The sequence below is a fragment of the Pediculus humanus genome, genomic scaffold (assembly GCF_000006295.1).
Source record: "Pediculus humanus corporis 1103172108249 genomic scaffold, whole genome shotgun sequence".
Lineage (NCBI taxonomy): Eukaryota > Metazoa > Arthropoda > Insecta > Psocodea > Pediculidae > Pediculus > Pediculus humanus.
The window spans coordinates 165,209-177,472 of record NW_002987818.1 but is presented as its reverse complement, the minus strand read 5'-3'; the positions used below and the strand labels follow the sequence as shown (position 1 = coordinate 177,472).

At 25.2% G+C, this 12,264-nt stretch overlaps 6 protein-coding genes across 6 annotated transcripts in view; 2 read left to right on the top strand and 4 right to left on the bottom strand.

The window, feature by feature from the left end:
• Window positions 1-294: 294 nt before the first annotated feature.
• Phum_PHUM467370 (mitochondrial ribosomal protein S10, putative) lies at window positions 295-789 on the bottom strand (the record flags this gene model as incomplete). Its single annotated transcript, XM_002430174.1, has 1 exon — window positions 295-789. One exon carries the CDS (start codon window positions 787-789, stop codon window positions 295-297), a length of 495 nt encoding a protein of 164 aa, XP_002430219.1.
• Window positions 790-1,568: 779 nt separating this feature from the next.
• Phum_PHUM467360 (leucine-rich repeat flightless-interacting protein, putative) lies at window positions 1,569-4,359 on the top strand (the record flags this gene model as incomplete). The annotated part of the gene is made up of 7 exons (XM_002430173.1): window positions 1,569-1,658; window positions 2,141-2,422; window positions 2,597-2,737; window positions 3,022-3,256; window positions 3,332-3,555; window positions 3,871-3,975; window positions 4,249-4,359. The coding sequence occupies 7 exons, from the start codon at window positions 1,569-1,571 to the stop codon at window positions 4,357-4,359; spliced, it is 1,188 nt and encodes a 395-aa protein (XP_002430218.1).
• A 1,250-nt stretch (window positions 4,360-5,609) lies between these two features.
• Window positions 5,610-6,512, bottom strand: Phum_PHUM467350 (uncharacterized protein; the record flags this gene model as incomplete). The annotated part of the gene is made up of 2 exons (XM_002430172.1): window positions 5,610-5,899; window positions 5,960-6,512. 2 exons carry the CDS (start codon window positions 6,510-6,512, stop codon window positions 5,610-5,612), a joined length of 843 nt encoding a protein of 280 aa, XP_002430217.1.
• A 1,203-nt stretch (window positions 6,513-7,715) lies between these two features.
• On the top strand, window positions 7,716-8,612 carry Phum_PHUM467340 (eukaryotic translation initiation factor 3 subunit, putative; the record flags this gene model as incomplete). The annotated part of the gene is made up of 2 exons (XM_002430171.1): window positions 7,716-8,193; window positions 8,224-8,612. 2 exons carry the CDS (start codon window positions 7,716-7,718, stop codon window positions 8,610-8,612), a joined length of 867 nt encoding a protein of 288 aa, XP_002430216.1.
• Window positions 8,613-9,205: 593 nt separating this feature from the next.
• On the bottom strand, window positions 9,206-10,939 carry Phum_PHUM467330 (Alanine aminotransferase, putative; the record flags this gene model as incomplete). The annotated part of the gene is made up of 3 exons (XM_002430170.1): window positions 9,206-9,259; window positions 9,430-9,486; window positions 9,602-10,939. The coding sequence occupies 3 exons, from the start codon at window positions 10,937-10,939 to the stop codon at window positions 9,206-9,208; spliced, it is 1,449 nt and encodes a 482-aa protein (XP_002430215.1).
• A 1,279-nt stretch (window positions 10,940-12,218) lies between these two features.
• The window catches only part of Phum_PHUM467320 (uncharacterized protein), a gene marked incomplete at both ends in the record, with an annotated part of 4,741 nt that continues 4,695 nt past the window's right edge, over window positions 12,219-12,264 (bottom strand). The window contains one exon of the mRNA XM_002430169.1: window positions 12,219-12,264. Coding sequence (XP_002430214.1) covers window positions 12,219-12,264 — 46 coding nt within the window.

The window sequence follows — 12,264 nt, the reverse complement described above, 5'->3', positions numbered from 1 at the left end:
TCACAATGAAATGTTGTAAAGAATTATTTTACACTGGTCAAGAATTTACTTTAAACTTTATGAGGTGAGTACTAAATTACTCTTTATAAAATTTAAATTTTCTCTTTAAATACTGATTAAAATTTGTAGTACTGATGACAATTTTCTCTCAATAATTACAACAATTTTAATATTCATTTATTGTTTTTAAACTAAAACCACATACTTAAAAAATTATTTTAACACTTTGTTACTTAAAAATTGATGTATTTTAGATGCACTTTTAGCAAAACTATTGAAATACATTAGTTACTTCTATAAAATTTGTTTTATATGAGAAGGGGACAGGTGGCTAGGCATTGGTTCAGCAGAAACTTTTGTTACTTTCATACCAACACCTTCAGGAAGCATTCTTTCAATGTATTCTAAAAAGGTATCAGCAGTGGAACCTGTTAATTTATTAAAGTTCATCCATAAGTAATGAGTTCTTATTTCATATTGAACTAAATGTTTTCTATGTACGAAAACGGATTTTAGCACGGTGAACCTCCGTTTAGTTGGCTTTGGTAAAGTTTTAATTTCTCCTAAATTAATATTTAAACACTCAGCAGCAGTTTTGACAAAACGGGAGTAACTTCGTAAAACTTCGGGTTCTGAGCTTTTAATTTCTAGTGTGATGGTTTTGTACAATTTATCCGGCATTGAAGGATCTCCAAAAGATATATTCCGCAGCGAGAAAAATTTGTAATCTTTGCGAAAAATAATTTGCGGAAATTCTGTGACCCATTTATTTGATAAAAATCTAAACATATTTAAAAATCTTTAAAAAAAAAAAAAAAAAATTTTTTTTTAAAGTTACACTAAAAAAAATGTTTCGTGGCAGCAAAGGAATTCATTTTTGATGTACAGTGATGTATTTTCGTGGAAGAAGTGTTTGTAAGTTTTCAGGGTGTATTAATTTTTAGATATGCATTGCTTTAAAAATTATTTGTAGCTTTATTGCATTATTGTACTACTATTAAAATTTGACCTTTTTTTATGCTGAAATGCTTGTAAGCTGAATGTATTCTATTTTTATATATTTATTCAATTGCGAAGCTAAAAACCATCGATTAACCATTGTAAGATGTGCATTTTTACTATTTCATCTTTTTTCTTATTAACAGGCTTCAGTGAGATAACCCAAGTGCAAATATTCATCTTTACCTTAAATTTTTAGACACTCAAATAAAATCATAATAAATTTATTTAATCTCTTTTAATAAATATTTTGTATAATTGGTTTAACATTAAGTAATACACTTCATGTTTTTCTACTATGAATAATAACTGATTGCTTTATTTTTTATTATTTTTATTAATTTTAGTATTTCTTGTTGTTTTAAATCAAAAATTTACTTATAATTTTTAAACTAATTCATTATTTTTGTAATTTTTTTTATTATTAATTATACATTATAAGTTAATTTTTTAATTCAAAACAAATAACATGATTGATTACAGATTATAAGTAAAATAAATGCTGTTTTTTTTTTTTTTTTTTTTAAGATGAATTATCAATGTAAATTGCAGCTAAATTAATGGGAGAAATGGAAAGTTGTGCTCTTGTAAGTGGAAGAAGGCGCATTGCAACTAAACATTCAGTTGAAGATCAAGCTTTAGATCAAATAGCCAAAGAGGTAAGAGGTTAAAGTTTTTTCTTTTTCGAATACTCATTCAAAATATTTAAATTAATAATTTTTTTTAGTTTATGAATTTTTTTTGAATTATTGCATGATTTGTCTGAATCACTTCATAACAATTGCAGGTTTCATATTTATTTTTTTTTTAGAAAAATCAAGAATTATAAATTATGTGTTTTGCATTTATAAACATATTCATAAAATGTAAATAACTATCAATTATTAATACTTGAATTCACTTTTAATAATTTGCTAATGTTTCAAATATTTCCTTATGAATTTTTATTATTTTAACTGGTACATGTTGAGAAACATTGATACTTTTTATCAAAATTTCCAACATGATTGATGTCTTTTTGATTATGGCCTTATTTAATCTTTGTCATACATTAAAGCCATTTTATTTTTACCTAGTGTTTCCAGTCCGAAGACATTTAAAATTATTGTATTAAATTCAAAGTAAAATATTGTTTTATCAGGCTGAAGCAAGGTTGACTGCACGAAGGCAAGCTAGAGTAGAAGCAAGAGAAATTCGATTGAGGGAATTAGAACGTCAACAAAAAGAGCAAGAAGAAAATGCAGATAGAGTGTATGATATGTCGCATTCTGGTGATAACACTATGAGACCTGGAAGAGTTTCCAATGCTGCAATGGTTAGTGGTAAAGATAGGCAAAACTCATTCATAAACAATTACTATGGAAGCAGAAGGAGTTCTGATGATTCAAACGAAGATGGGTCATATTGTTTAAGAGATGTTAAGGTAATACAAAATTTTTATATTTAAATATCTTAAAAATATGCAATTTTGCAATAATTATAATGTTTCTAAAAAATTAAAAGGCTTAGTATTTTATTCAATTGCTTGTTTAAATATGCATTACTGCCTTATATGATTGATGATGATGTAATCAAACAAACATACATTTACATTTAGCATGAGTTAAAAGAAGTTGATGAAAAGTTTAGAAAAGCTATGATAGCAAATGCTCAATTGGATAATGAAAAATCTGAATTGGTTTATCAAGTTGAATTACTAAAAGATAAGTTGGAAGAATTAGAAGAAAGCCACATACAGGTATTTATTTAAAAATAAATTTGTAATTTGTTAATTTAAAATTTTAATCTTGATTGACAAAGCTTTGAATCTTTAAATGCTAGTAACAAAACTTAATTAGGTATAATACATAAAAAAGCTTTTGAATTTTTAGTTAATTCCTGGACATGTTTTAAAACTTAAAATCTTAAAAATTTTCAATAATTGCAATATCGTTTTTCATTATAACAAATTTTTTATGAAAGTTATACGCTAATATTGGGACTTACTAAAATTGTAAAATTATTTAATATTATGAAATTTAGCTTCAGAAAGAAAATCGAGATAAATGTAGGGAACATGAACAACTTAAAAGAGTTGCTTTGAAATTAAAAGATGATTTAGTATCTTACAAAAGTCAACTTGAAGAACGTGACAGACTTATTGCTAATTATGGGCTGATGATAGTTGGTGGAGAAGATGAAGAAGGTCCTTCAGAAAGAGCTTTGGTAACTGTTGAAACTGCAGATTTGCTTCAGAAAGTTGGGGAAGGATCACTAGGTTAGAGATTGTTTTATTGTCAACCTTTAAACAAAACTATAGAGACTGTTAACCATATAACAAAATCAATTGCAGATGTTCGATTAAAAAAAATTGTAGAAGAAAGAAATGAGTTGTTTGACGAAGTTAGACATTTAAAATTAGAATTAGAAGAAGAAAAAAGTAAAAGAAGGATAGATGGTAAAAGTGGGTATTCTGCTGCTAACGGACTTATAGACGAGGAAACTAGTAAGATCATGAGCGATTATAGATTTAAATTACAAAAAGCAGAACAAGATGTGTCCACATTGCAGGCCACTGTAAGTTTTTTTTTTTTTTTTTATGAAAAAGTAAAATTTCTTATGAGTGTTTTAATTCTTTTTATAATAATTTTCATAATTACTCACAATGATTATTTAAAAAAATTTTTTTTTTTTTTGCATTCAAATCAATAATATTTTTACAATTGATAAAAACTATTTTTTTAACGTGAAAATTATTATATAATATAATAATGTGACTTTTAATATATATAAAGTATTTATAAACTTTAATGAAGTTCAAATATGCTCAAAGGACAATGAGCGTGTTTTTTTAAATGTAAACAAAAAAAAAAATTTTTTTGTTTTAAACAGGTGGCAAGACTTGAAAGTCAAGTTATCCGTTATAAGTCAGCTGCTGAATCTTCAGAAAAAGCAGAAGACGAACTTAAAATAGAAAAAAGAAAATTGCAAAGAGAGGTAAGTGGTTAACGGTTTTTTTTACTTATAAATATTAATAAAGAAATTTTTTTTTTTTTTTTTTAGAAATAAAATTAAATTCTTTTATTTTAAATCGTAATATTTAAATATAAAATGTTTTGGTGGTTTTAATTTAAAAATTTTATGTTGTACTGAATGGAAACTTTAGAACAATAAATTTGAAAGCATTACTCTAACACATATTGAAAAAAGAAACTCTTTATGAATTATTTTGTGAAAACTTGAATTAATATAAAGTTTTATTATTTTCAGAACAGAGAGTCGATTGCAAGAATAGAAGAATTAGAAACTGCAAATTCGCATCTTCAAAGACGAATGGACAAATTGAAAAACGCCAAATCTACTTTATTAAAAGAACTTTAATATTAATTTCGTCTAGTCTTATGAGTGTGTATATATATACACACACATATATATACACACACACACACAAAAACTTTATTTAAGTATATAAACTTATTAAGGTGCCTTTAGTAAGTCTAAGGCGATTTAAAAAAATATTAAATAAAAATTGTATTATTATAAACTCATATTTAAAATAGTCGTAAATTACAATATTAGTTTACTTAACCTAAACTTTTTTAAAAATTAATTTATCAATGTGTAACATAAATGAAATTTATATAAAAAAAAAAAATATTTAAAATCAAGTTTATATATATATTTGTATATTATCTCAAATAATGAATCCTAAAAATTATTCACCATAATTTTTCATTTAATTAATTAATTAATTGAATTATGTGCGTGCGCGGGTGCGTCGGTCGAATAAAATCGTAAACTTTTTTTTTATTAATAATAAAACTAAATTTTGATATTTTAATATCTAAAAATCAATTTAGTTAATTTTATATTTAATTAAAGGGGAAAAAGAAAAAAAAATTGTTTTTATATCTATGTTAAATTGCATAAAATTTATTCATTATTTTTATTTGACACACACACACACAGTCGAAAAGGAATTTTTGAAAACTAATTTAAATTGTGCATCTTGAGGGTAATAACTAACAGGTAGTATTTTCAATAATTTTTATTTTTATGACTTTATAATTTAAAAAAAAAAAAAAAAAATAACAAATATCTTGTAATAAGTTGATTAAACGGATAAACATAAAAAAAATAAAAATACTGACTCAGTAATAAATAAATATAGTAAAAAAAAAAAAAAAACATTTTTTAAGTATCTCCTTCGTAGAAAGGAAATAATTTTTTTTGAGTTTTTTTTTTTTTTAATTTAATTATTTATATTAACATGTTATACAATTAAAAATATTTATTTTTATATACATATATATATATATCTACATAATATGTATAAATATATTTATAAATATACATATGAATATTTTTTTATAGCAATTAACTTGTTAATTTGTACAGGTCATTCAATGTTATTTTAACTTATGTATAAAATCAGGTTTAAAACAACCTGATTAAAAAAAAAAAAAACTGTAATATTTATTTTTTTGTTCTTGTTAGATAAAATAATGTTTTTTTTTTTTTTTTTCAAGTATTGAGATGACGTCTTAATTCATTGGTGAATGAATTGGCGAATAAGCGAGCAACAATTATTTTGTACTACAATTGTTTTAAATATTTTATATTATTTTATTTCAATAATCTTCAATGCCTGTATCAGTGCATTCACTACTACAATATGGATTTTCTTCATCAAAATATTTTTCTTCTTCATCTTGATTTGTGACATCTAAACAATCATAATCTGAATTAGAATCTACATCTGAATAATTGAAATCGTTATCTTCACCATTTAAAAATTTATGTTGCATTAACGATTTAAATTCATTTGATAATATAACTTTTTCTTCAGGGGTTGGTTTATATTGACATTTAGTTTTAGGTAAATCAATTTTACTGCAGACTTTCTCATCTTCCCAATCAACTCCCCATCTGAGTTCAGATGAAGTTTTATTATTAATATCCTTTGTTGGCGATTCTTCACTTTCAATTTCCTCATCTTCTTCTTCTTCTTTGTTTTGATTTAATATTTCATAATATTCTTCTTTTTCTAATTCATTAAGAAGAAAATTTGAAAATGTGGGAATGACAAATTCATTATCTTTTAGTTTTTTCTGTTTTTCTTCTTCTGATAAGTATTGACCAATCATTTGATGATACAAAACGGGATCTCTTTTTTCCATTTCAGACAAAGTGAAATATTTTCCCGAGGCTTCCATTCTTTGCATTGCTTCAAACCTTCTATTACGAATTTGAACGTGTTTCCTTCGATCGTTTAAAAGATGTTTAAATTTTTTAACGTAATGGTTTATTTCATAAGATGTATCGTATTTGTTTAAAAAATAATTTAAATGATCATCCGTGAGAAATTTTCCAAATCTGGTTAAAAAATTAACAGGATTATTACTCATAAGAGATTCTAAAATATTTCTTTTTTCATTTTCAGATAAATCCGGTTCATCCATTTGTTGGCTAACAACATTTAATGGACAATCTAGTAAAAAATCAACAATTTTTTTTAAATTTTCGTCGCTCATTGTCCTGTTTAGGTTAGTTATTAACCAAACTCTAATTATGAGCAATTTATTAGTTAATAATGTAAACAGAAATAACGACCGTTAAACGAATTCCAACGACATTTTAAAAAAGTGTAAGTACTAATACTGTTATAAGTAAGTAAACACAAATTTATTTTATTTACATAATTGTTTTCTAACTTGATTCTCAAACGAAAAATTATATTGCCAACTTTATTACAATTTATTTTTTTGAAACAATTCTGTATTATTATTAGCAAAGAAAATAATTTAATGGAGAAACTAAATTACTCTCGCATTTAAAAATATTTAAAACTCATAAATAATTGCTAACCCATTTTATAATTTACAATGATGCGTTTTAGAAATTTTTTTTCTGTGCAATAATGTTTTTTTTTTTTTAAATGAAAATGTCGTATAAACTTTTTTTACAATTTTTTAATTTTAAATTTAGCTCTTTAATGATTAATAATGCTGAAAAAATTACTTAAAAAAAAAATTAAGGGTAGTTATTACGCTTTTATATATATTAATTGTGTACAAAACGCATTAAAATAATTTATGTGTGGTACATTGAGTGCCTGTGTGATACGAATAAGTCATTGCTTTTTTTTTTTTATTGATAAAATTATTTAATTATTGATGAAAATTTATTTCCAACAACTTTTTAATTTACTAAATTTATGTATTTATTTATGTTGGATTTATTTTACCAATTTTCTTTTTCAGGCGAAAAAAGTAAAACATAATGGTTATTTAAATGTTTTATTTATTTTTAAAATACGACAGAATCGGACGTCTTTACTAAAAAGAAATAATTGTGAGTTAAAGAAGAAAAAGCATTTTAAATGCATATATTGTATCAAAGAATTTAAAAAAAAAAAAAAAAAAAAAACTTATTTCCTTAAATGACTTAATTTTCTATTGGAATTTTTTTTTTTGTCGCATGGCTGACTACGGTCAATAAAACAAGTAATGTCGTGGTATCAAAAAAAGTAAAAAAATTTATCTATGGTTCAGTCTGAGGTTTAATGCTCTAAAGTTGTTACATATATATCTTAAAATTTAATATTAAATTCGAGGTTAGATATTTATTTATTTATATTTTTTAACTCTTATTTTAATCCGTAATAATGTTTTTTCGTAGTTTTAATGTGTTTATATATTCCATATTTTATTTAACAATATGTTTTAGCTGACAAGATGCCTGAAAAAATTAAATCATCATGGGCCGATGAGGTAGAAGAAAATGAGCATGGAGGAGGAAGATTACCTTTACCATCTCCGACAGAGGTTGTAAATGGCGATACTAAAATTGTTACTGAATATAAATATAATGACGAAGATAAGAAAGTAAAAGTTGTTAGAACTTACAAAATTGAAAAAAGAATCGTTTCAAAAACAATAGCTGCCAGGAAAACTTGGCCAAAATTTGGTGCATCAGCAGATGACAAGCCTGGACCAAATCCTGCTACAACTGTTGTATCAGAAGATATTTTTATGCAGTTTGTTTCTAACAAAGAAGAGCAAGATAAACTTGAAGAAGACTCTTTGGATAAATTAAAAAGCCTGGGTGAAAAGGGTGTTGTAAAGTGCAGAACCTGCAGCGGAGAACACTGGACTACAAAATGTCCTTTTAAAGACACAGGTTATATACCAGGAAATAAGCAAGATATGGTTAGTTTAGGACCTGGTGGAGTGGGGGATAAAGCCTCCATAATGGGAAATCAAATGGATGATAAGAAACCTTCAGGTTCAAAATATGTGCCTCCAAGTTTACGTGAAGGTGGAAACAAGAGAGGTGATTCAATGCAAACTCAGCATAAAGATATAAATTTTGCTATTAGAATATCTAATTTATCTGAAAGCACCCAAGAATCTGACTTAGAAGATTTGATTAAATATTTTGGTCCAGTTCAAAAAATCTTTTTGGCCAAAGACAAGCAAACACAGTTATGTAAAGGATTTGCATATATTCATTTTAAAAACAAGGAAGATGCTGCCAGTGCTATAAAAGGATTGAACGGACATGGTTATGATCATCTTATATTAAATGTTGACTGGTCAACATCCAAACCTACTAATTCCCAAGACAAGTAATACTGCTAGGGTCTAAAGTAATATAAGATTCAGAATTATTATTAATTTTTCTGAATGTTTTTTTATATTATTTTTAAATTTAAAGGTATTCTTTTATGTTATTTTCATTTTCCTTCATTGACCTCTTATATAAACATGAATGTAATAGAGTTTTGGGTTTTAAAACACAAATCAGCTTTTCTTTGTTTTTTTTTTTTTTTGTTCAATCCTTAAATTGCTACAAATAATTACAATTTCATCGATTATTATTAAATGTGGAAACCTTTTTTAAAATTTGACTTTTTCACACAGTTAAACAATTAATTCTTAACTTAGAATTTGTGGATGGGTTACTACCAAAGAAATTTGTTGAATATTTAAAAAATGCTCATATTTAATTTTAAATGTATTTAAGAGGTAAAAATTCAATTTACAAAATTAGTATTTTCGATGAAATTTAAATGTACTAAATTAACTTGATTTTCCTCTGAAGTTTCCTAGAGTGTTTTTAATGAGAGAAAAAAAAAAAAAACATATAACTAATTAAAATATATGTATTCATATTTTTTAGTTCTCTGTCAGAACATGTTAAAAAATTTATTGATATTAACGAATTAATTTAATATCAAATTACAATATTTACAGGTTTTTAAATAGTTGTCATTCGACTAAAAATTTAGTCAACTTATTATTATTATTCGTGGTAAGTACATTTAATACTGATTTGTCTTACACTCACACATACGCACACACAATCGTTTTTTTAAAAAACTTGGGGTTTATTTTTATTTTTTTAAATTCATTTTAGCAACGAGTTCAAGAATAATGTAATTATAACCTTTTGCTTTTTATCATAATTAGGACAGTTACGAAGTCCATATTGGTAAAAAGCAGTCTTTAAAATTTTTGTGGCATTTTGTAAGAACATAATTTTACAATTATGAATAATTTTTTAGAAATTTTTCATGAAATTTTTTAAAATTTTCTAGCATCTCCTTCAATAATTCTACAGAAGGCAATATTGTTGTTCTTAAATGATAAGTATCAGGCATCTGTTTGAACCCGGTACCCGGTATCACGCATATTCCAGTGCTTTCCAATAATTGAAATGCATAAAACGTATCAGCAGGCATATTTTTACTTTTGGCTTCTTGCAAAGCTTTTTCCGGCATATCTATTTTAGGGAAAGCATACATGGCTCCTTGAACTTCATTGCATGAAAATCCTTTAATTCCATTAAAAAATTCGTAAATCATTTTTGATTTGATTTTAAGTACTTCTAAAATTTCATTTTTTTCTTTTGAATATAGATCGTAACTCGGTTCACCTTCAACTGGAGGTTTTACTACACAATCTAACAAACATTGTCCCAATACGGTCGGACAAAGCATGGATGAGATGCATTTTGAAAAATTTGCCATGACATCCGGATCAAAATTAAGAAGTTCGCAGTAGGCTCCTCTCAGACCGCATTCACCCATGTAGCCTTTAGAACAAGACATAAAAGAAGCAAGTTCCATTTCAGAATAAGGTTTACCCATCTCATTAATAATTTTTTTCATTGAATGAAATTCACTGTTTTCTGCATAAACATTACTTTGATAAACTTCGTCGGCTAATAAAACTAATTTGTTTTCGTAGGCGAATTTTATTATGTCTTCTATATTACACCTGGTTAGTACTTGACCGGTTGGGTTACCAGGATTTATTACTACAATTGCTCTTGGATGACAATGTTTTTGAGCTTCACATAAACTCCTGCTTAACTCATTCATATCCAAACCCCAATTATTACTTTCTTGTAAGTAATAGCCGATCAAGGTCATTCCAAATTCTGCTAATGAAGCAGAATAAAGAGGATATTGCGGAATGGGTATCATCACTCCCGGCGGTTTGTTATCAATAGGTTGGTTTAATAATTTTAATACGTTTTTAATTGAATCGGATGCTCCGGCAGATAATAAAATGTTCTTCCAGTCACTTTCGAATCCATCTCGATTGCAAATAAACTCTGCAACGTGTTTCCTAATAATTTCTATGCCAAACGACTCGCTGTAAGATCCCACACTTCCACCTTTGCATGCCGACAGTAATTCTTCAGCTCTACAGATCGTATCAGAAGGAAAACTACTGTCTTTAAGAAGTTCAGGATAACTTACTAAAGCAAGTACTTGTCGATAAAATGTCAAAGGTTTCTGGCCCATTGCGTGAGCATCACCTAAATTCGCTTTTATAACTTTTTTAAAAGGTTTTTTTTCACCGGCTTCCAATTGTTTTTCTAATTCAATGGCTCTTACCAAAAGTGGACCGCGAACTGCATATTCCATCGTTTTAATATTTTTGTTCATATTATCTAAAGTGACATTTTTGGAGGATTTCGAACAAAACGAAATTGTTACATTTTTAAATGTTTTTCTTAAAATTAAACTACATTTTAATTTTTGAATAAAATAATAATAATTTGCAATTGAATGTGTCAAACTCATATTTTCATATAAAAAAATATTAAAAAAAAAAAAAAATACAAGTTTTTGTTTATTTGTTTACATTTTAAGAAATGGCGGACGAAAAATTTAGTCTGCGTCCACGTTACTTTTAAAGCAGTAGAATTTTTGCACATTATGTCGGTGATTTTCGCGAAGTAACGTTCTTGTCGTGCAAAAGTGAATTTTTTTAATTTAAATTTTTTTTTTTTAAACTTTTATTAAAGTGAATTAATTACGAATTGTGATTTACTTGTTCCGAAGAAAATCGAAATTTATTATTAATACATTTAAAGTAAGATTTTATATTTTATTTAAAAAAATAATTTTATCTCTTAAATTGAAAAATTTTTCAAAAAATATTTTTGAAAGAAATAATTATTAATAAGTTAAGGAAAATTTATGATAAATTTATTACAATAATTAGAAAATTTTTTTTCGGTACGTTTTTAAAATTTTTTTTTATGTTTTTAAAACGGTGCAAGTGACTCCATTAAAACTTTTTTTTTTGTTGTTTTACGGTTAATAAATAAGAGTGAGAGTGATACTAACAATTACTAATATTACTAATAATTAGTAATAAAAAAAAAAGGTTTGTCTTTTGGATTTTTTTTTTTTTTTAGTTTTTAATTAATTTGAGAGAGTTATATAGTTAATATTTGAATAAAAAATCGTTGAAATCATTTTCGAGGATTAAATTTAGGGCAAAAAAAAAAAAAAAATTAAACATAAAATGACAATTTAATTTCAATTAACATCAATTTTTTAAATTATTTATAAAACATTTAAAAATGAAAATTTTTTCATGTGCACGTAAAAATTAAATGAAAAACATTAATAAATAAATTTTTTTTCCATAATAAACATACATAATACAATTTTAATAACAACAATAAATTATAATTTACAACGGTTATAATCACAATAAATAAATACAATTAATTTAAATTAAATAATTTTATTGATAATAATAATTGAAAAAAAAGGTAAAAAAAAAATTAGTTTTTATATTAAAATTTCTTCATCGAAACTCAAACTTCTTCTTTGCATAACAATAGGTACGACTTTTTCCGATCCGACATTTTTTTCTTCTGATTTTCTTCTCAAATCATTTTTTCCTTTTTTATTTCTTTCCAACCATTTTTTATCCAGGTATCTTCTCATTTCTTTTAATGAATTTTGTTTTACTA